The sequence below is a fragment of the Neofelis nebulosa genome, chromosome 7 (assembly GCF_028018385.1).
Source record: "Neofelis nebulosa isolate mNeoNeb1 chromosome 7, mNeoNeb1.pri, whole genome shotgun sequence".
Taxonomy (NCBI): domain Eukaryota; kingdom Metazoa; phylum Chordata; class Mammalia; order Carnivora; family Felidae; genus Neofelis; species Neofelis nebulosa.
This window is the reverse complement of record NC_080788.1, coordinates 32,457,297-32,480,188: the sequence shown is the minus strand read 5'-3', so window position 1 is coordinate 32,480,188 and position 22,892 is coordinate 32,457,297. Positions and strand designations below refer to the sequence as shown.

Sequence of the window (22,892 nt, the reverse complement as noted above, 5' to 3'; positions counted from 1 at the left end):
ACCCAGCAGCCAGGGGTAGGGGCCTCCTTAGACAGGGGGGGAGACTTTGAGACAGGTGGGTTGTCTGTCTTAGACCGTCCGGTCAGATATTATTATTGTGCCACCATTGAGGCCCCAGAGACCTCTGACATTCACTCATCTGTTCATTAAATAGCTGAACAAGTATTTATGGAGTCCCAGCTCTGTGCAGGCACTTAGCTGGGTGTAGAGGGGGTGCCTATCAGGAGAGGCTTTGAGACCAAGCTGGCCTGAGACAGACAGTCTGGACCCAACACAGTTGGGAAAAAGATAGACAGACCCCTCCATGCCCTGGGAGGGGGTCTCTACAGCCCAGGCCAAGGGTGGTTAAAACAGATGGCTGCCTTAGTGACCAAGGCCGTTTCTAGATGGCGGGCTGCTTTGTTTGGGTTTGTTTTCCCTTTGCTTCCCAGTGAGTTCCTTTTAAAAACATCCACCCATGCCTCCACTGAACTAAAGGGAAAGGAATTTGTCCAGACCATCAGGAAAGCAGAGATGGGAAGGCCCGGGGGGCAGGCGTGGGGCCCTAAGCCATGCCGTCCAGCTGCATGAAGAGCCCAGCCCACCCAGCTGCGGTGGGGAAATTGCTGGGAGGGTGGGGGTGGGGCATGGGGGTAGAGGAGAGAGAGAGGGGAGACTGAGGGGGGAGAAAAAGAAGGAGACTGAGGTATAGCTAGAGGGCAGGCAGGGGCAGAGGGTTGCTGGGGGAGGAAGAAGCCAGAGCCCTCGGGCCCTTGCCCTTTCCTGGGCTCCTGGCCCCACAGCTCTCCCAGGCCCTGCCACCTCCTTGCTGTTCCCTGGCCAAGGAATGAGCCTAGCTTGACGAAGGCTCCCCACCCAGATGCTCCCCACCCTGGAACAAAGGGGAAGTGGCCCCTCGAATCTGCCTGCTCCAGTTCAGGGCTGGGCTCAGTCACCAGGCAGGCACTTGTTGTAGCAACGGTCCCTGGGGACCCATCCTGGGGAACAAGACGGCCAGCCAGAAAGATGGGGGAGCCAGAGGCCCCATCCGCTCCAGCCCCCAAAGCTGCCCCAGGCCTCCCGGATAGCTGTGTAAGTCTACCTCCATACCCACTTCTGGGAGGAGGGGTTGGTTCAACCAGCAGGCAGGTGTGTTGGGGTGTGTTGCCTGGCAACGAGTAGCAGTGTTCCCAGAGCAAGGTGCAGGGAGGACTGGAAGATCAGGCCTGCACGCATTGGCCCCCATAGGCCTGTGTTCACAGGAACCTTCTGCAGGGTCCCCATCTGGAGCCCACACACAGGAACCCAGAAAGAGAAGAGAGAAGGGCTTCTGGGAAAATGCCTTAAAGTGACCGTTGTCTCCTGCTAATCCAGGCCCTGGTTCTGGACTCTTGGAGGGCCAGCCCTACATCCTAGAAAGTGGCTGGGCCTGGGCTAGCCTGGGGCAGGTAGGCAGAGAAGGCTTGCAGGTAGGGCACAGCTCACAAGGGCTGTGAGAGGAAAGGGGTGACACAGATTGGGGGCATTTCAGAGGAAGTGGTCAGCCCCCGGCCAGGGGCTCGGAGTTGCCTGGGTTAGTCACAACACCTCATTTGGACCCCAGTTACGAAAGCATTTCCTCTTCTACTGTGGCAAGAACCGTGTAGCATATCCCCAACCGGGATCATCGCCCCAGCTTGCAGATGATGAGGCACAGAGTGGGCAAGGACCTTGCTTAAGGATACACAACAGATGTGAGCAGAGGCTGGATTAAAACCCAGGGTTCTAGACTCCAGCCAGGGCTCTCCCCACACCCTACACGGGGCATTCAGAGGCAGCAAAGCTCTGACCAGACAGATTTGTGGTGGGAGGCGACCAGCGGAGTAGGGGTTCTTTATGGAAGAATAACCAGGGCCTGGGAGGCCAGAGCTGGGGTCTCTCCCTTCGCCAGCCCCCTGAGTGCCTGGCCCTGTACTTCCATGGGCTGCGGGCAAGGGCCAGCCCCAATCAGAGTCCAGAGAGGAAGGACTCTGAGCCACAGACCTGAGGAGGAGTGGCTGATAGCTGGGCTTGGGGTGGTCCAGTGGGTATTCCTGGAGGAGAAGAGGTAAAGGCCTAGGGTACCGCCTTGAAGGTGGGGCAGGATTCTGGGAGGCTTGGGAGGGGAAAGGGGAATGGAAAGAAAGAGCATCCTCCAGGAAGCCCCTCCCCCAAGCCAGCCCCACCCCCAGCCCCTTTGTCTCTACCCAGCCCAATTAGCCCCCCTGGATCCTGCGGGGCCAGTTAGGCTGGGGCTCAGGTCAGCACTGGCCAAGGCCTCACCACCCCTCTGAGCTTCACTGTGCTAAGCACAAAAGGCGCCATCGCCGATGCAGGAGAAAGGAAACTAAAGAACAGAAGGAAGGGAAAATTCACTCCTTTTGTTTCTTTGCTGTAACCTTGGGCTGAACAAAGAAGCAACTGCCTCCCCCTCGGGGAACCTGTCTTAAAACAGCAATTTGCACAGATTTCCTTGTAGCTCAGCTGACATTCAAGGGGTAACGGGAGCAGGGGTCTGGTGTGTGAGCAGGGCCCTGGCTCCAGGACCTTCTATAGCTCTTGACTGTGCCCAATTCAGAAGCAGAGCCCCTGGCTGCCTCAAGAATGGTGGCCGGTGAAGTGATCCTCCAGAGTCACACCCCCTCCAGGGCACCCTTTGACACCAGCCCCTCGCCAAGAGCAGCCCCTCCCACTTGGCCACACCCTTGCTGCCTGGCGTCTGGTGGGTCTTCCCAGGCCTCCGGTCCTCTCCAGCCAGTGGGACTCTCAGGCCTCCCTGGCCCTCCCTCTGGTGGTGAAGAGGTTCAAGAGAGAATGAAGGAAAGGGGACAGAAGGGAGCTTCCCTGGCTGGGCAATGGCCAAGGGCAGAGGGGTCATGGATTTAGAGGCATGACCCTGGGGGTACCTGTGAGTGAGGGGCTACTTGGCCAGCATGAGCCCTGGAGTTCCATCCCCTTTCAGGAGATATTTAGCATAAGCTGCCCCCCACCCCCACCTCACTCCTGCTTCCTTGAGACAGCCCCCTAGAACTGGGCCCTTGCTCAGAGCTCTGATCTTGGGACTAGGGAAGGCTGGCACTGATTTGCACAGGCTGAATGTATCCATTTGATTTTAAAGAAATGAGGCTAATTCCCATTAAAGGTATTGGATGATTTAGAGTGGCCAAGGGTGGCCTGCCAGACATCCTGAGGTTACCTGCAGGAGCTCCATCACATGATGGCAAATCTGGCAGAAGCAGTGTCCCTGGCCACCAGTCCTGGAGGGCCTGCCTGGCCCTCCTTCCCCATCTCAGAATGGCCACCAGAGTTTATGGAGAGAAGACCCTTCTATGCTGCCAGGGTGTCCCAGGAGCTAGAGGGAGAGTGTATAGGTGGTTCCCGGTGGGGAGTGCCAGTCTGGAGGGTAGGGGATCAGGGATGGCTTCTTGACGGAGGCAACAAGGCATCAGAGATAGAGAGGGGCCCAGGAAGGCTGGCCCATGATCAGAGTGACAGTGACCAGTTTCTGAAGGGAGTCTAGTTTTGCTGGTTCAGATGGCCTTGAAATTCAAAGCTGGAAGTTTATCATGAGGGCATGTGGGAGCCATGGAAGGGTTCCAGAGGCCAGGGAGGATGTTCCATTTATCTATTGCTGCATAACAAACCACCCCCAAATATTGTGACTTGAAGTGATCACTTTTCTCTTACTTTTCTATCTCTGTTCTTGGCATCAGGAGCTAGGCCAAGGCATAGCATGGAGGGCTGGTCTCCGTCCCTGGCGTGTGGGTCCTCAGCTGCGGTGGCCTCTAAGGCAGGGGACTGGAGCCTCGGGGGGGGCCCTCCCACACCATTATCTGGAGCTTCCTCACAGCATGGCAGTCTCAGGGTGACAGGGCTTCTCAGGCACAGCAAACGTTCCAGGAGGGAGGCAGCAGCTGCGAGGAAGTTCCAGAAGCTCACGGTGTGCCTCTGCAATTCTCTAAGACTGGTCCAGTTTCCGGGGGAGGGTGGTTAGCTGCCACCTCTCACCGAGAGCAGTAGTTCAGCCGTCTTTCATCTACCAGAGAGGAAGGTTGCGTTTTGAGGCCCAAAGAAGTGGAGAAGTAGGAGGCCTGCCTGCAGGAGGAGGCTACGGAGATCAGACCAGTGTGCCAGGACAGTAGGAGGGGGGTGCCACCAGGAGATGCCCCTCTGAGCAGAGGAAATCCCAGGGCTGGGGGATAGAAACACTACATTATTGGCTGATTTCATTATTGGCAGAGAGCTGTCCTGAGGGAATACAACTGGCCCCCCTCAGCCTTGTGTAGCGGGGTACAGGGACAGCAGGAAATAGGCCTGGTGGCCTGGGGCAGGGAGGAGGGGGGCGAGGAGGCAGGGGGCGAGAGGGTGGGAATCTTTCTATCTCTGACTCAGAAAAGCAGCCCGGGTGGGCCCTCAGAGCACCTCACAAGCTTGAAGGGAATCAGACAGGCCTGGGTGATGTGCACACCTCCCTTCCCCCAGAAGACACCTGGCCTAGGACAAATAGCCCCAGTCCCTGGGGAGGGGAGAAGGTCAAGGGCAGAGTGGAGACCGTAGCCCGGATTTACCATCCCAGGCTCCCTGGGCCTGCGGAACAGTCCTTCAGCAACGCGCAGGGGACCCAGGTTGACTGCGGCTCTGCTCCTATCAGTGGGGCAACTTTGAACAAGTCCCACAGCCCTCCCACCCCGCCACCCTGGGCCCCAGCTTCCTCCTCAGGGACCTGGGAATGCAAATACCTCCCCTGGAGGCTCCTTGTTCAAATTAGACGACTGGCCAGTGGTAGGCATTCAAGGGGGGAACTTCAGTTATCAGGCCCCGTGACCCCTGTAGGTCCTGTCCGGGCCTGGTGTCCATAGTGTGGCTTCCTAGGTGGGGAGAAGAATCCTGTCTCGTCTGTGAAGGTTTAGTTGGTGTGTGCGTGTGTGCGCGTGTTTGGTACACTTTCTAAACCGCATCCGGGTCCCTCACAACTGTTCCTTCTGCACAAGGCTCAGCTTCAAGTGTCCAACACGGTGCAGGTGTTACTTTGGATGGGGGTTATTCAGATGGGGTCACTTCGATGTGGTCCCTTCTGCTTGGAGGTGGCTCTTGTCCCAAGCTGCTCCACTCCCCACTTAGCCCCATTATTTGCCCGGGGGCTGGCTCAAGACGGAGGCCCCAGGTGAGGTTTGGGATTTGCTGTGTTACCTTGGGCAAGTCACTGCCCCTCTCTGGCCTCTATGGGTGATTTTTGGCAGAGGACATTCATCAGCACTTCTGAGATGGGAGTTCCTGGGCATGACCTCTTGGAGGAGGGACATGGGTGGGGCTGGACAAGACGGCCCAGTATGCATCTCCCTCCTTCCCCCATGAGCTATGGGGTCTGCTCAGGCCAGCCTCATTCCCACCGCAGCCCAAAGGCGGAGCATCTGTGGGAGGCGGCTGCCCTCTACCGGCGGTAAAGGCAAACCACATGGCATGTAGCCTGGGCCTGCCAGCGGGTGTGTTCTCGGGGCCTGGCCACCCAGAGGTTAGATGGCCCCCCAGGGAAGAGCGAAGGAGGGAAGGGTGTGTGCTGGGCCCAGCAACCCATCGCACTGGTTCAGGCTCAACACCCACCCTCTGCACCCACGCCACCCGCTGCAGAGCCCTCCCACCCACACTGCCTCTGATCCAGACACCTGTCCACACCTGCCTGCGGTGGCCTCAGGCTTCTTCCTTCCCCTTGGAGAGTGAAGCCCCTCCCTGCTCCGACCCCCTGCTCCAGCCCCTGCTCCCCATCCACCCCTCCCTGCCTATCTCATCTCTCTCTCCCACCCACCCCACCCTGTGCCCCTCCACCCAGTGTCCCCCACCCCCCTCCCTTCTCAACCTCACTATCCCGCTCCCCCCACCCCCTGCACTCTGGCATTCAGAGCACTGGCCAAGGTCACCAGGGGCCACACACCCAGGGGCTCCCTCTGCAGATTTGGAAACTATTGGGCCGTCTCATGTTTTTTTCCAAAACCTTTTAAATTATTAAATGTAACCCACATGGGTCGCATTGAACATAAAAATAAAATACAACCAGGGGCGCCTGGGTGGCTCAGTCGGTTGAGCATCTGAGTTAGGTTCAGGTCATGATCTCACAGTTTGTGGGTTCGAGCCCCACATCCAGCTTTGCGCTGACAGTGGCAGAGCCTGCTTGGGATCCTCTCTCTCCCTCCTCTCTGCCCCTCTCCCCCCACCCCCCGACCAAGACAGATAAATAAGCATTTTTTTTAATAAAAAGAAAACACAACCAAATTCTTTTTTTTTTTTTAATTTTTTAACGTTTATTTATTTTTGAGACAGAGAGAGACAGAGCATGAACGGGGAAGGGTCAGAGAGAGGGAGACACAGAATCTGAAACAGGCTCCAGGCTCCGAGCTGTCAGCACAGAGCCCGACGCGGGGCTAGAACTCACGGACCGCGAGATCATGACCTGAGCCGAAGTCGGCCGCCTAACCGACTGAGCCACCCAGGCGCCCCCACAACCAAATTCTTTTAAAGCAAATGCCCCTGAAACCACCACCCAGGTCAAGAAATAGAACACTGCCAGCGCCCAGAAGCCCCTGGTGCCCCTCCTTCCCTAGACATGACCACTGTGCCAACTTACTGTCTGGCTTTGCTGCTTTATCCTGTCACCACCCAAGTGTGCTTCCCCAGTCCCTATGTCCTAATAGTCCATGTTTTTAACTTTCCCTAAAGGGCATCACACTGTGCACGTCAGTTTTTGTCTGGTTTTTGCCCAGTTTTGTGTGCAAGATTCATGAGTGAGGTTGCTTGTCACTATGGCCCCTCTTTTTCACTGTGCAGTCTTCCTGGGTCCCTTATCTCTGTCCCATAAGTCCTCAGTGTCTTGCCCACCCTTTCATGCTTTGAAGAAGGTAGTTTTTTCTTAGTATCCAGGTGTTTAGGTTCTCTGCAGGGGGGCAGGGGGAGAGTCTGTCTTACCCAATGCATCATTACCCAAAGAAGACCCACTTTTCTGAAGCTCTGTGGCTTTGGCTCGGCCAGTTTTTCTCCCACCTTTCTGGCACTCGCCCTGAATTGGCACTCGCCCTGGCACTCGCCGCTGCCTCCTCCCAGAGGCAATTGTCCCAGAGCCCTCCTCCTCATTCTATACTTTCCTTACCCCTGGAAAATCCCCTTCCTTCCAAGGCTTCACTTAGACCTCCATGGGCCGCCCTCCCCACACCGTCTGCAGCCAAGATGCTCCCCAAGCTTGACCACCATCAACTGCCTGCGACCACCTCACACCCAACATGCCTCACCCCTCTCCAGGCCAGCACCTCCTTCTCCCCACTGGGTGCATACACCTCTGCCCTGTCCCCCAAGACCCCAGACTCCACCTCCTCCTCCTCCTCCTTCCTCGCTTCCTCCTCCTCCTCTCTCCTGCAGCTCCAGCCCTCATCCACGCCTACTGCCTCCGCTGGCATGGGTCCCATCCCTTGTTGCCTGGCTCACTGCACCTGGCCTGCATTCCCTCTGGGCTGGGCAGCCCCAGAAGTCTTGTCTCACACACATACGCACACGTGCACACACACGCACACACACACACACCCCTGTCCTGCAGCTTAGGCCCTTCAGTGGCCCTATAAGACAAGTCCAAGCCCCTGAGCCGATCCTTCAAGATCCTCTTCTGTCTGCCCTGCTGCCTCTCCAGCCATACTCCTACACTTATCTCCCTGCACTCTGCCTTCCAGAAATTCCCCTGCTTTGTTCCTCATCGCACACTCACCTCCCTGCCTTTGCCACAGTGTCTCCTCTGCCCGGAGAGCCCTCCCCACCCCCAGGTAACACCTCCTCATCCTCAAGAGTCAACTCAGATTATCAGCTCCTCCAGGAAGCCTTCCCAGCTCCCCAGCCAGGGTTCAGAGCCTCCTCTGAGCTCCCCTCTGTCACAGGCACTTCCTGCCCTCTCCTCTCTGTGTAGACAGGAGACCACTGCAGGCAGGGAGGGACACTCGGGGGTCCTCTGTGCTCCCCGGCCTCAGCATGGGACAGACCTGGCACACAGTGGTGCTCAGCAAGTGTTGGCCGACTGCTAGTTTATTGAGCTGCTTCCAGCCTAGACTTTATAACTGAGTCTCTGTGACCTTGGGCATTTCCCCATCTGTACAATGAAGGTCGAAGGGCATTTCTGGTCAACATAGTTGGTATATTTGAACACTCCCGCGTGGATGAGATACCTCAGATTCCACCATAAGAACTTGTTAAGGGGGGCTGAGTGGTAAACATTGCCCTCTTCAGGCTTTTGTGAGATATAACCACCACCCTTTCTTTTTAATTAACAATAAGGAGCGTGCAGAAGGGGCTGGGCCTCAGTTTCTATAAAATGGGAGTAGTCAGATAATCATACCTTCCGTGCCAGATACCCAGGGCTATTATAAGAATAATTTTTTATTTTTTTTAATTAAATTTATTTATTTATTTTGAGAGAGAGAGAGCAAGCAGGGTAGGGGCAGAGAGGGAGAGGGGACAGAGAGAATCCCAAGCCAGCTCTGCACCACCAGCACAGAGCCTGATGCAGGGCTCGAACTCACAAAACCGTGAGATCATGACCTGAGCCGAAATCAAGAGTCAGACGCTTAACCGACTAAGCCACTCTTGCAGCCCAAAAATAGTTTTTTAAAAGCACTCGGAAGGTGAGGGGCGCCTGGGTGGCTCAGTTGGTTAAGCACCGACCGCGGCTCAGGTCATGATCTCTCAGTTCAGGCTCTGTGCTGACAGCTCAGAGCCTGGCGCCTACTTTGGATTCTGTGTCTCCCTCTCTCTCTCTCTCTGCCCCTTCCCTGCTCACTCTCACTCTCTCGCTCTCTTGCTCTCAAAAACAAACATTAAAAAAATTAGAAGGTGGTACTGAGACAGGAGTTAGCATCATCCTGTGTGCCAGGGTCCGAGCCGGCCCTCCTCGCACCCACTCACCGCACAGCCATCCCTTGAGTTAGGACTATTTTCCCATTCCACAGATGAGGACACTGAGGCTCGGAGCACGGCTGGCCTCCTTACTGAGCGGCAGAGGGATTATTTGAATCTGGGGCTACCTAATGCCTTGCTCCTCAACAGACTCTGAGAGCCAGGGTCCTGTGGGGGACCAGCGGGTGGACAGGGTGCACTCAGGGTCAGGCACAGATAGGCTCAGTGTCCCCAGAAGATGTGCTAGCCCAGAAAGGGGACAGGGAAGAGGCTGTCATCCTGTCCACCACCCCCAGAGCAGGCTGGGAACTGGGGAGGAAGGAGGGAGCAGAACCACAACAGGAATCTGGGGGCACGGTGTCCCAAGTGTTCTCAAGGCCGGGCTGTGACGCAGAGCATGACCCTGAGCGGACAGCCTAGCCCAGGCTGTGGGGAGAGGTCAGAGCTGCCCGCCTGCAGGCTGCGGCTTCCCAGCCCAGCTTTACTGCCCAAGGTCACTGCTCAGCTGTGGAGGTGGCTGAAGCTGAGGAGGGAGGGCAGGCCGCCAGGGAGCTACCCCTCCGGCTCCCATGGATGGAGGGCACTGGCCAGGGCAGAGGCTGAGGGGGGTAAGCCAGGGTTCCTCTCCATTCCCCTGGGGAGGCCTCGTTCTCAGAGAGCAGCCAGGCTGGGAGGCGAGGCATGGGGCCTGTGGAAGGTCCATAGGACTATTCTCCAAGGGAACAAGTCCCAAAGGACTCGTGGCCCTCCCTCCGGAAGGGGCCATCTGACTGAGGCAAGGACACCTTTCATCAGGAGCCGTGCTGTCCCTCTGCCTCTTTTCCCCTTGTCCTGAGCCTCAGCTTTCTTCCTCTGTCAAGAGGAGGGAGTGTTAGAAAGAGAGCTTCGCTCATCCCCAGGACTGTTGAATTGGAGAACAGTGGGGTCTTAGAATGAGTGAGGCCCTGAATGAGAACAGGGGCGACTGTACCCATGGGCGACCCTCCCCCTCCCCCTGGGACTCCCCCCACCACACGTGCGTACATGGACACACCCACACACTCGCATGCATGCAATTAAAAACCGCCCAGTGGACTGTAAAAAGGTCAAGTGTGGGAATGGAGGTTCAGCATGAATGCAGGTGTGAGAAAGACATAGGGCATGTGCTGGAGGGGAGGGTGGCTCAGCGCGCCTGTAAAGGGCCTCAGACTTGCCATCTGAGTTGACACGGAGCTGGGAGGAAGCTGGTCCAAACCTCAGGAGCTTACTCAGGACCACCGCCGGCCGTGACGATCTCGGCCCTCCATCCACACACACACAGACTGGCCCGCCCAGGGTTCCAGCATCCTGCAGAGCTCTTCCCTGCCCCGAGCCCCTGTCCCCCAACCCCTACCTTGGGCAGGGCCCATCAGAAGGAGAAGCTGGAAAGCCAGCGATGGAATCAGGCAGGCTCATTCAAATCTGCTGTTTTTTCACAGACCTGGCCAGCTGTAGGTGGGGACTGTGACATGAGGCACAAGCCCACCTCTCCTGACACAGGGAGGCCTGAGCGTGTGTCTGGCTCCCTGAGGAGCAGATGGGGGAACCCCCTCTTCTCGCCCTCCCCCCCCCCCCCCCCCCCCCCCCCCCCCCCCCCCCCGCCACCCGAGGCAGCCTTAGCCTTAGGAACAAAGGGCGGAATGGGGCCTTGGGACGTCATATGGACACTGGCTCCTCCCCCACCAGTGCCACTCAGTTTCTATAGACAGACTCAGCTCCGCATCAAGCCAGGACTCTTCTTTCTTCTTCCCTCTGGGTGAAGCTCCCAGCCTTCCTCAGTCAAGGGGGTGCACAGAGCACAGTTCTTTGAGTGACGCCTGGGTTCCGGTGCTATAGATCCATATCCGCAAGCCGGATGATGTTGGATACGGCCCTGAAGCAACCCCAGCCTCACAGGAGCCTCCGCGGCATCGTGTAAGCCCTCAGCGAGGACCAGCGCTTGTGCCTGCCCGTCCTCAGGGGGCCCTGCAGAGGCAGAGCAGAATCCGTCGGCCCCCCAGGGTAGGGCTGGAGAGGGCCTCGCAGCAGGAAGAGGCCGCAGTGCGGGCCTGGGCGCAGGGCCTCCCGGGAGCATCCAAAACTCGGGGCCCAGAAGAACCCATTACTGCTGACGGCTGGGAGGGTCCCCAGAGGAGAATGGTGACGCGGAGGCTTTGTGTGCTTAAACTTGAGCCAAGATTCATTTATTTTTTAATTCATTAAATGTTTTTAACTTCTGTGTGTGAGACACACACATTCAGACAAAGGCACAAGACAGAAATGTGTTCGACTGCAGTGGTTTGTCACCAAGTGGACTTGCGTGTGTAAGCCCCACGTGTCCCACAGGTCAAGAGGTATAGTACTGCCAGCACCCCAAAAAATCCCCCATACTCCCCCATCTCCCCGTACAGATCTCAGACCCTGACTTTTAATCCCAGGGCTTAAGTTTGCCTGGTTTTGAACCAAATCTCTATGGAATCACAGGGTAGGTACTTTGTGTCCGGCTCCTTTTGCTTGAGATTATGTGTGAGAGATTCCTCCCTGTGGCTTCATGTGGTGGCACCCACTGATTTTTATCGCCGTCTATATTCCACTGTATGACTATGTCCCCATTCTACTGTGATGGGCATTTGTGCGACTTCCATTCAGGGTTCATACAAATAATGCTGCTACGAATGTTCTCACGACCGCTGGTTGATGCATCCACACACGCGTTTGTGTTGGGTATGTACCCAGGAGGATAACTGCATGGGCTATGCCTACGTTCAATCTGAATAGTGTCCAGTGTGCAGGCAGCTCTCCAAAGTGACGGTGACACTTCAGATCCCCCCCAGCGCTGAATAAGCGTTCCACTTCTTCCACACCCTTATCAACGTTTGACATAGTCGGGATTGTTTTGTTTTGGTTTTGGTTATTCTAGTGGGTGTATAGTAATATCTCGTGTTTTTTTTTAATTCTTAGTTCATCCATTTATTTTGAAAGAGAGAGAGAGAGAGAGAGAGAGAGAGAGAGAGAGAGAGAGAGAATCCTAAGCAGGGTCCGCACTGTCAGCACAGACCCTGACTCTGGGCTTGATCCCACAAACCATGAGATCATGACTTGAGCCAAGATTAAGAGTTGGACGCTCAAGACTGAGCCACCCAGGCGCCCTCGTTGTGGGGTTTTAAATGACTAATGAGGGTAGGTATCAATTCGCGTGCTTATTGACTTACCTTCTCAAGTGCCAGTTCAAATCTCTTGTCTATTCTCTTGGGTGGTCTTTTTTCTTATTAATTTGTAGGAGTTATTTTTATATCTGAATATGAGCCCATCGTCTGTCGTGCATGTTGTATATATCTTCTACTTGTCTTGCCCACTCCCTCCCTTTGTGATGTCTTTTCTTGAATAGACGCTCTTAATTTAAATGTACCAATTTTATCAATCCTTTCCGTTCTGGTTTGTGCTTGTGTCCTGTTTTTCAAAACCTTACCCTCCCCCAAGTTCATAAAGATTCTTAGCTTTGTCTTTTAGTCTTACTGTTTTATCTTTATACTTAGATGTCAGTCTATCTGGAATTTTTTTAATGTTTATTTTTTGGGAGAGAGAGAGAGAGAGAGAGATAGAATGAGTGGGGGAGGGGCAGATAGAGATGAAGACAGAGGATCTGAAGTGGGCTGTGTGCTGACAGCAGTGAGCCCAATATGGGGCTCGAACTCACGAATGGTGAGATCATGACCGCAGCCAAAGTTGGTCAGCCGACTGAGCCACCCAGGCACCCAGGTGCCCCTATCTGGAATTTATTTTTAATTATGATTTGTGATGGAAGCCAGGTTTCTACTTTTCCGTATAGATATCAGATTGACCCAGGACCATTTATTACAATGACGGTCCTTTCCCTGCAGCCCTCTGATGCCATCTCAGTTATGAATTAAGACTCCATATACATGTGGTTCTGTTTCAGGGCTCTCTATTCTGCCTCTGTGGCCTACTTATCAATCTTTGCACCAATGTTACCTTGTCTTAATTACTATAGCTTTATCATAAGTCTTGAGAGCTGATAAAGCAAATCTTCCTTACTGTTCCTCTTCAAAAATATGAAAGTATTTTAGCTATACTTGTCCTTTTTATTTCTCGCACATTATAGAATCAGCTTGTCTATTTCTGCACACACACACACACACACACACACAGTTATGATTTTGATTGGGAGTGTGCCGAATCTATAAACCAATTTAGGGAAGAACTAATTCTTTAAATACTGCATCTTTCAATCCATGAACATGGTATGACCCTCGATGTGTTTATGTTTAAATTATTTTTGATTAGATGGATAATATATGGATACATTTTTATTAGAAATATAAAATTAGGGCGCCTAAGGGGCTCAGCTGGTTAAGCATCTAACTTCAGCTCAGATCATGATCTCACGGTTCGTGAGTTCAAGCCCCACATCGGACTCTCTGCTGATGGTACAGAGCCCACTTCAGAAACTCTATTCCCCTCTCTCTGTGCCCCTCTTCCGTGCTCTCTTTCTCCCTCAAAACTAAACAAACATTTTTTAAAAAGAAACAAAATTAGAGGGGCGCCTGGGTGGCTCAGTTGGTTTAACGTCTGACTCTTGATTTCGGCTCAGGTCATGATTCCAGGGACATGAGACAGAGCCCTGCATCTGGCTCTGCACTGAGGGTGGAGCCTGCTTAAGATTCTCTCTCTCTCTCTCTCTCTCTCTCTCTCTCTCTTTCTCTCTCTCTCTCCCTCTGCCCCTCTCCCCCACTCACACACGCTCTCTCTCAAATGAAACAGAAAAAGAAATATAAAATTAGAGGGGCGCCTGGGTGGCGCAGTCGGTTAAGCGTCCGACTTCAGCCAGGTCACAATCTCGCGGTCCGTGAGTTCGAGCCCCGCGTCGGGCTCTGGGCTGACGGCTCGGAGCCTGGAGCCTGTTTCCGAGTCTGTGTCTCCCTCTCTCTCTGCCCCTCCCCTGTTCATGCTCTGTCTCTCTCTGTCCCAAAAATAAATAAATAAATTTAAAAAAAAAATAAAAAAAAATTAGAGATGAGACAAGTATTTCTTTCCTTTCCCAAACGCAGCAGTTTCTTTTTTATTTTTTTATTTTTATTTTTTTTAATTTTTTTTTAAGTTTATTTATTTTTGAAACAGAGAGAGACAGAGCATGAACGGGGGAGGGGCAGAGAGAGAGGGAGACACAGAATCGGAAGCAGGCTCCAGGCTCTGAGCGGTTAGCACAGAGCCCGACGCGGGGCTCGAACTCACAGACCGTGAGATCGTGACCTGAGCTGAAGTCGGACGCTTAGCCGACTGAGCCACCCAGGCGCCCCCGCAGCAGTTTCTTATATAAGCACTGTGCTTCTGTACCTCTATGCACGCGCGCATACGTACCAATTTTGGATGGGATCGTATTAATTTGCCACATGCTTTTTTAACTTAACAATATTCTGTAGACATCTCTCTGTGTCAAAACAATTGAACCTAGGTCATTCTTTATAAGTACCGCCTGTAGCCAGAGACTGTGTCCTAGTACAAGACTATAGACTGAACTCAGTGAGCATCCTAGAACGTGTTTTCTTGGATGTGTGTGTGTGTTCCTCTAGGAGATTTAACCCGATAAGCAAAGACACCCATTTGGATACCGCTGTAATTATTCAGAGCAGACGTAACGAGAGCCTGAACCAGGCAGGGGAAGGAGAAGAGAGACGAATTTCCTTTTCTACAATAACATGTGCTTCCTCCTGAGAGTCTCCTGGGCCTCCCAAACCCCTGTCAGTCATGGGTCTGCCATAAATGGACGATGTAGGGCACAGCAGAAGGGCGGGCAAGGGAGCCCAGGGGGAGAGCAGCAAAGAGTTAGAGGAAGGGGTCTGAGCTGTCCATCAAAGCAACCACTGAACAGAAATGGGGTGAGATGAGACACCTGTCCTGGGCAGGGCCATATGCTGCCTGCTGCACATGCTGCCCTGAGCTTTGCAGCCACCCCGTGCTTAGACCGTGCGAGGAATCCGCGGCTGAGAGAGGTGCAGGGGTCTGTCTGGGCTCGCCTAGTTGAGTCAGGGGCCACGCTGGGCTTCTGACCGCGGCCTGGCCGCAAAGCCCTGCGTGTGTGCGGTCTCCAGGCCGAGTCTCTTAGTTCACAACGCTGCCCAAGGACACCAGATGGGCAGACCTAGAGGAGCCAAGGCCTGGAACTCAACTGGGGCGGGTGCTGGGGAGACGGACTCAGGGCTGGCACCAGTCAGAGGGAGCCCGGCCAGAAGGCTGGACGGTGGCAGGTGACAAATGGCGTCTGGTGAGTCCCTGCTGTCTGGGAACCCTTCTCCAAGGAGCCAGTGGCCCACATGCAGCAGGTTGGAGGCAGCGGCTTGGAGCGAGGCCACATCCCCCGTGGGCACGGGGCCCAGGTGCGAGTTCAGGGCAGGGCTCTGCTTCCTGGAAACTTGGGAGCCTGGATGGGCCTAGGAGACCCAACTCTCACATCGAGGCCCCCACAGCCTCGGGAAGGTCACAGGCCACCAGGGCTTAGAAACCCCCACCGGCTTCACCTGCCTCCGCCTACCTCCTCTCCCTCAATGCACTTTCCTGGCCTCACCTTTCGGGTCCCCCTTTTATACTTATATTTATGAAATCCCCTTTTACACACTTTTTATAAACAACAAGAGGGAATTTTTTAGTATAAAACAAACGCCATGAATAAAGCCCATTAACCTCCTATGCATACATAAGGGCAGACATTAATTCTTTTCCCAAACTGAGATTATACTCATCATCCTTATTAAGAAGATGCTTTGATTGCTTCTCAATGTCCTGTGCGGTGTCCATGCCTGGGGGCATCTGGCAGGATTGCAACAGCTCTTGGGAACACGGACTCAAGTGGCAGCTGGCCTGGGTTTCGGAGCCTTTCTCTGCCACTCATTACTTTTGTGACAGAGCGAGGTCTGCACCTCTCTGGGCCCTGGTCTCCTCGTCAGTAAAATGAGGATGCTAACAGGCCCGACGTGAGGCTCCGTGTGACAACTAAGTGGGGGGCGGGGGGCCTAACCTGGGACACTGTCGATTCTCGGCGAGCACCTGATATTAGGATTATCATTACTCCTCACCTAAAAACGGAGCCCAGCCTCCTGGCCCCACCTCATTACCTAAGACTTTGTAGCTGGATCCCAACCCTGACCCTGAGTCTTTATCCGGGTCTCCTGGGCCTACCGTAGGTCTCTTCCTGCCCCCGCCCCCGGGCTGGTGGGGGTGCTGGGGCCGGGGCTCAGCTGCCGAGTAGCATTCAATGGGATTTCTGAAGGTTCTTCCCTGGGTCCTGCCTCAGTGACATGAGTAAGGACAGGGGTTAGAAAGGGGGAAAAGGGAAAGGGAGAAGGCAGAGAAGTGGCTTGGATTTAGCCAGGCCCTAGAACCCAGCCCCGGCTGCTTTCGAGTCTCTGCCTCACTGGGCTTCCTCACCTGGTGTGCGAGCCCGGGGTCCCTCCTCGGTGGCGTCACTGGGAGAGACGGTTGGAGTGACTGCTCTCCCATGGCCAGGAAGGGTGGAGACCAAATCACGACCACCCCTAGAAGGAGTTGCTCAGGCTCAAGGGCACCACTTGGGGTTCACTCTGTTTGTTGGCCTTGACGGGGACCTGCTGACTTCCAAGTGTGGGCGCATGTGTGAGCTGGGACCCAGTTCTGAGCCCTGGAATCCACAGGAGGTGAACAACTACCGGCGGGCCATGCAGAAGATGGCAGAGGACATCCTGTCGCTGCGGAAGCAGATTAGCATCCTGGAGGCAGAGAACCACACGCTGAGGAGCCGGCTAACCCAGGGCGAGGTGGAAGAGGAGCAGAACGACACCAGCAAGAGCCAGAATCTGGGTGAGGGTGTCCGGGCCACCGAGAGCATCCAGCTGCCCGCCTGAGCCCAGGCTCTAAATTGTGGGTCAGGGTGGCGGGGAGCCTTTCCCAGGTGCGCCTGCTCCTGGACACTGGCCGGGTCCTCTCTCCGGGATGGGAGACTCCAGCCCTGTCTCGAGCCCCAGGACTGAGAGACCCCCCCACCCCCCCCCCCGCCCCGTCCCCAGCTGTGCTGAGCCAGGAGATGCGCCCTCCCTGAGCCAGCTCCCCAACACCCCCCCACAGTGTCCATGAAGCAGAAACTGCTGCTGAGTGAGCTGGACATGAAGAAGCTGTGGGACAAAGTGCAGCATTTGCAGAATGAGCTGATTCGAGTGAGCTGAGGCTGGGGGACAGAGGGGAAGGGAGCTGGGGGGTGTCCAGAGAAGTACCCGCGAGCAGAAGGGAGAGGGGTGTGGAAGGAAGGGGGCGGTGCAGTTGGAGACTCAGCAGAGGGGCCAGCAGTAACCCCAGGCACCCCCTGCGCTCCCCCACCACCAGAAGAATGATCGAGAGAAGGAGCTACTCCTCCTGCACCAGGCTCAGCAGCCACAGGCCGCGCTGCTGAAGCGGTACCAGGACAAGCTGCGCAAGACAAAACTGCTGGAGGAGACTGTGCGGCACCAGGAGAAGGCAGGTGTCAGAGGGGCCGGCCCATCAGGCGCCAGCCACAGAGCAGAAGGTGCAGAGCCCCCAGGCCAGCCCAGCCTTTGTGCCCGGCCCTCCAGGTGATCGAGAAGATGGAGCGGGTGCTGGAGGACAAGCTGCGGGACCGGAAGGAGCCCCTGCTCACCAGGCTGCAGGGAAAGCCCAGCGTGGGTGAGTCTTTTGCCCCGTCCCCCCGGAGGCCCTGCCTTCCTGGAGCATCCGCTTCCGGAGCAGAACTGGGACAAAGGATGCTACCCCCCCTACTGACGCAGGCAGTGAGGAGAGGGCTCCCAAAGGTCCACTGGGCTCCCTTCTCCTGCCAGGGAGCCCCTCAGGACACATCAGGGCAGTGTGTGAGCCAGGTTAGAGATGGACGTGCTCGGACCCACAGAGGGGAGGCACTGCACACTGGGGTGAGCAGACAGGGGCTGCCCGAGAAGAGGGGCTGCCGGAACCCTCCAGATTACTTCCTCCTCTCCCCATGTCTTCAAAGAGTCTGCTCCTACAAAACAAACAACACTTGTTTGTTCTCTCCATTGATGTTAACCAAAGCCACCCAGGACTGCCAATCTGACAGGGCTCTGGCGGGCAGGGGACAGCCAGCTCACCCCATATCAGCCCGGCCCAGGCAGAGGAGTTCCCGGAGCCATCTGTCCAGCCTCACCGGGGACCCCTGCGTGCCCAGCCCTGTGCTCAGCCTTCACTGCATGGGGATGTCGGGCGGTGCATTCCAGAAGGCCTTTGGAAAAGAATGAAAGATGAGACTGCCTTTCAGGAACCCTGAGGTCATCCCAGAGTGGGAGAAGAGGGAAGACAACCCAGGGAGGGCGGAGGGCCAGGGAGTGGCAATGCCAAGAGCAGAGAAGGGAGGAAAGAGAGAGGTGAAAAGCTAAAATAGACCCAGGACAAATGGCGGGGGAGTGGTTATGGAGAACACTGCGGTCAGGTTATAAAGAGCCCACAAGGAGGGCCTGAGGTGTGTGGATCTGATTCTACCGGGCAGGGAGCCGGTGAGCGCTTGGGAACAGAGGAAGGACAGAATGGAGCAAAATGCCGGGGCGAATCAGGCAGGGGACACGAGGGCAGGAGAGCCCAGCTCACGAACATCTGTGGCCACGTCTGCAGGCTTCCCTGTGCTCTCAGCCTCTGGCCTTCCCCCGGGCCCCGCAAGAGAGAACCTGCCTGTCGACCTGTACTCGGCGCTGCTGGCAGAAAACTCCAGGCTGCGGGCAGAGCTGGATAAGAACCGCCACCAGTCGGCCCCCATCATCCTGCAGCAGCAGGCCCTGCCGGTAAGAGCTGCCGGCACAGGCTTGGCCTGGGCCTGCCCCAACAGGTGCTCGGCAATCACTCACAGCGCAATCCAAGTTGAAGACGGAGACCAGGAGCTGGGCTTCCCAGGGACTCCAACGTGCCTGGCGTCTCCTGGAGCGCCAGCTCTCAGGCCTGCCCCTTTGCTCCCAGGGACACACATGGGTCTGAAGGCGCCACTTTTGCCCTCATTTAGCAGCCCCAAATGGCCCTTGACCTTTGATTCCTGACCCCTTTTGCTGGCCTGCCCTCGGACTCCACACAAGCCTCTCTGAGCTCCATCCCGGAGCATTTCCTGGGATTGGTACAGCCTTGGAGAGCCCTTTTCCCCCATCCCAGGTGGACCCCGGGGAGTTGGGAGCAAGAGACCTGGCAGAGAGACTGCAGGAGACAGATGGCCCGGGCCACTCCAAGGGCACAGAGACCCTGCCCGCACAGGTGGGTGCCCCCGGCCCCAGAAATGCCCCAGCCCCATTCCGTCTCCAAGGCTGCTGCAGGTGCCCCTGCCTCATGCAAACCCAAAGACGAGACATTTGGAATTCCAGCAAGGGGTGGCCAGGGGACACAGGAGAGTTTTTCTCTTCATCCCAGGACTTGCGGGAGGTGAGTTCTGTTTGAAAGCGCACCCGATGCACGGACATCCAGGTGAAGAAGTGCGGGGGGGATAAGGGAACCCTTGCTTCACAGATGCTTCACTTTACAAGATTCCCCGTTCACGATTCCTTTCTGGGCACCGACAGGCGCCACCTAGTGCATTTTACGTTTAGAGATGGATGTCCGGAAACTCCATGTAACCAAACTCTTTGGGGAGAACAGCTGTGGAAAAAAGCACACACCGTATCGGGTCAACTTTGAGACAAGGGTTTGGCCCTGGGTCTCAGGCTCTGAATCAGGCAGATGAGTTTGGAACTCAGACCTGGCTGGTTTCTCCCTCAGTATCTCATGGCCTCCTGAGCCCACACGGCCGCCATCCCCAGCTGGAGCCATGTGTGCATTTCTGCTTTGCCCACAGGATCTCCTTGGCAATACTTCAGACAAGTTCAACCTTCTGGCCAAGCTGGAACGAGCTCAGAGCCGGATCCTATCCCTGGAAAGCCAGGTGGGTGAGGTGCAGGCATCAGTCAGGCTAGGCGGGTTCACCTCTCAGCCTATGACCAGGGTCAGGGTCAAAGAGTGACCAAGGTTGTGGCTCAGTCTATGACCAGAGTCAAGGATCAGTGTGGACTGAGGGTCAGGGCTCAGTATGTTGTTGGAACTCAGAGAAGGTCCTTCTGTGTCTTAGACCCCTCCCCCGCCACCCTGCCACGCCTGCTGTTTCCGGAAGGTAGCAGGTCCACGTTGCCCAGGGTTTTGCTCACTGCCCGGAGAGGAGGCTCAGGCTCTGGATGTCCTGGATCGCAGGGATGGGCCCTGCTGCCCAGCAGTTCCCCATCTGTCCCTCTCCGTGTCCACAGTTAGAGGACTCGGCTCGACGCTGGGGACGAGAGAAGCAGGACTTGGCCACAAGGCTGCAGGAGCAAGAGTACGGCTTGGGGCAACCCTCAAACTCCATCATCACTGACCTGCCTGTGAGTGAGCCCTCTGGACAAGCTCCTTGGGGGTCAGGCAGTGGGGCTGGCAGCCACTCCCCGCCCCAATCCCGAGTCACCCGGCCTTGAGAAGAACTACGCAGGGGGACCAGCTACCCACTGGAAGTCTCAGTTTCTGCTCTGTTACCACCAGAAGCCCTCGCCTGGTCTCGATGTCCCACCTGCCTAAGGCATCGCTGAGATGCCCCACGGGTGGTGGTGAGAATCAAGGGGTGATGGCCGTGGGTAGGGGGTGTCCAGGCGTTTCTGGACTGCTCTGGCACTGGCTGTCCTTTAGCATGGGCAGAGTAGCTGCGGCCCCCACCCAGCCCCTTAGCACCTGAGGTCCTCCCAGGAGCTCACCTTCTCGGGCAACTGCAGTGCCGCACCCCTGCCGGGGAGGGGAGCAACGTTGCCGGAGAGAAACACTGGCGGCGTCCTGAGCGCACATGGGCCCGTTCACAACTGCCCTTCAGGCTCAGCCCCAGGCTCCCAGGTCCCCCAGAGCAACACCCCTGAAGGCTCCTGCCCTTGAGCCATCAGTGTTCTGAACATCTCCAGGCTCCCAGAAAGGCCGGAAGAGGATAGGAGGTTGGGGCGTGGGGGCGGAACACTGACAGAGAACACAGGGCTACCTTGGCAAAGTCACCTGCTGAGACCTGGGGGCTCTTGGAGAAATCGGGTTTGACTTGCTGTGGTTAAACAGGTGTGGGAACCTTTGCGAAGTCTTGGCGCACTATGTTTTGGATCCTCTGAGGCATGGCTTGCCAAGATGCACTCTAATGGGTCATCCCCCGCCCCCAGCGGCAGGGGCGTGCTCACCTCACTTTGCTCTGCACACCACAGCACTACTCGGCCCTCTCCAAGGACAGCAGGCGACCCTCAAAGCTGGACCCCTTGATGCCCAGCTCAGAGACCAAGCTCAACAAACCCTCGAACTCCCAGAAGACCTGAGTCTTAGCAGACCTGAGTGCCGGAGCAGGCCTCCCTGTGTGCCGGGGAGTCTCATTCCACTCCCCCCAAATGACTCCATTAAATGCTGTAAGTCCGTGAGCATTCGTCTCTTTTCTGGGGTAGGGCAGCCTAGGGGGCCCAGCTTCCTCCTTCCAGACCCCACTCTGGGCCCGGTCCCTCTGCTGCAGCCTTATAGCCTCCTGCCTGTCCCAGAAGCTACCATTTTGGGAGAGCCAAAGGCCATAGTGGACCCAAGAGGGAGGGGGAGAAGAGGCCTTCCAAAGCAGGAGCCAGGGAGACAAGCCCCTTCCAGAACTCCAGAAGAAATGAGGCCACCTGAGGCCAGCTCTGTTGGAAGATGTGAGGGAGGCTGGGACTTTCCACTTGCCCCTAAACATCTCATATCTGAAATCCCTTCTTTCAAGCTCGATTGATCAGTTTCTTGGGAAGGGAAAGACTTAAAGCCTGACTGTGGCCATCAGTTACATGTTAGTGTGAAATAGTCCATTGACCAGGGCCAGGCTGAGTGGGCAATGTTGTGTCCATATATAGCCAGGGACAGGAAAGCAGATGGGGCGAGGGGAAGGAACCCTCTGCTGAGAGTCGGAAGGCCCGGATTCTAGTTATAAACATGCTGTGTGACCTTGAGTGACTCAAGCAACCTCTCTGGGCTTCCGTTTCCCCATCTGTCCCATGCAGAGCTTGACTTCTTTGATGGTAGTGCCCTTTCCAGCCCTACCGTTTTGGAGTCAAAGACAACTGGGGCCCAGAGAAGTGAAAGGAAGCAAGAAAGAGAGAGAAAGCCAACAAGAAAGATGATTCTACGGTAGGGAAAAGTAGAAAGGCTCCAAAAGTGGACTCAGAACCTGCAGATGCTGGTAGAAGGGACCAGGGCAGCAAGGCCACTGTCCTGGGTGGGACTAGCTCCCCTGTCTGCCTGCAGAACTTAGACTTGGCTGGCAGAGGGCCAGGAGGGACCAGGCACCTGGTCAGGAGCTATAGAACTCGGAGAGGGTAAGGAGGCCAAACCCGGGACCAGTGTCAGGACGTCCAAATAATGCACCAAAGGCCCAGCCACAGTCTTCCTGCCTACTGCCCAGAGAAAGACCGGGTGGGGTAAAGCAAACATGCTGGCCTCTTAGTCCCTAGACTGGCCGCCTCATACGAGACCCTCACTCAGGCTTCAGCCCCGGACATGCCCCAGAACCCTAGCTGACCTTGGCAGGAAGTCCTCATGACCCCATAGGGAACTCCCACCCAGGGTTCAGCCAGTCAGAGGTCTACAGGAACCTCATTCCTGATAGGTGGGCCTGCCCGGAAGTCCGTTCTCAGACCACCCTGTTCCCTCAACAGAAGCCGGGTCCTTTGTCCCTCTGCCCGCTGCTCCAGGAGCTCCCTGCACAGTGGCAATAGCCCGCCACCCGCTCTGCCTTGCCCCCAGCCCCAGGCAGCAAGGGGGTTAATCCTACTGGCTCCTGAGCAGGTGGGTCCCAATAGAATTGGCTTCAAGTGCAGCTGCCCTGGGTGCCCCATTCGTGCCCAGATCCCGTTGCTGACCCAGGTCAGGGAGCATCGTCACAGGAGTGATAGATCACTCGGGAGTCGGACGGAAATGAGAACACTTCA

The 22,892-nt window shown here is 56.0% G+C and overlaps 1 protein-coding gene across 8 annotated transcripts in view; it reads left to right on the top strand.

The window, feature by feature from the left end:
• The window catches only part of CCDC33 (coiled-coil domain containing 33), a 109,705-nt gene extending 88,340 nt beyond the window's left edge, over nt 1–21,365 (top strand). For 2 of the 8 annotated variants that reach the window (XM_058737072.1, XM_058737069.1), the window contains exons 12-20: nt 16,602–16,767; nt 17,032–17,120; nt 17,287–17,418; nt 17,514–17,608; nt 18,437–18,725; nt 19,084–19,182; nt 19,757–19,843; nt 20,199–20,312; nt 21,159–21,365. In XM_058737072.1, the coding sequence (XP_058593055.1) occupies nt 16,602–16,767; nt 17,032–17,120; nt 17,287–17,418; nt 17,514–17,608; nt 18,437–18,725; nt 19,084–19,182; nt 19,757–19,843; nt 20,199–20,312; nt 21,159–21,266 (1,179 nt within the window). In that variant the 3' untranslated portion in view covers nt 21,267–21,365. The other 6 variants (XM_058737076.1, XM_058737075.1, XM_058737070.1 and 3 more) reach the window with 5 other exon arrangements.
• The last annotated feature ends 1,527 nt before the right edge of the window (nt 21,366–22,892 follow it).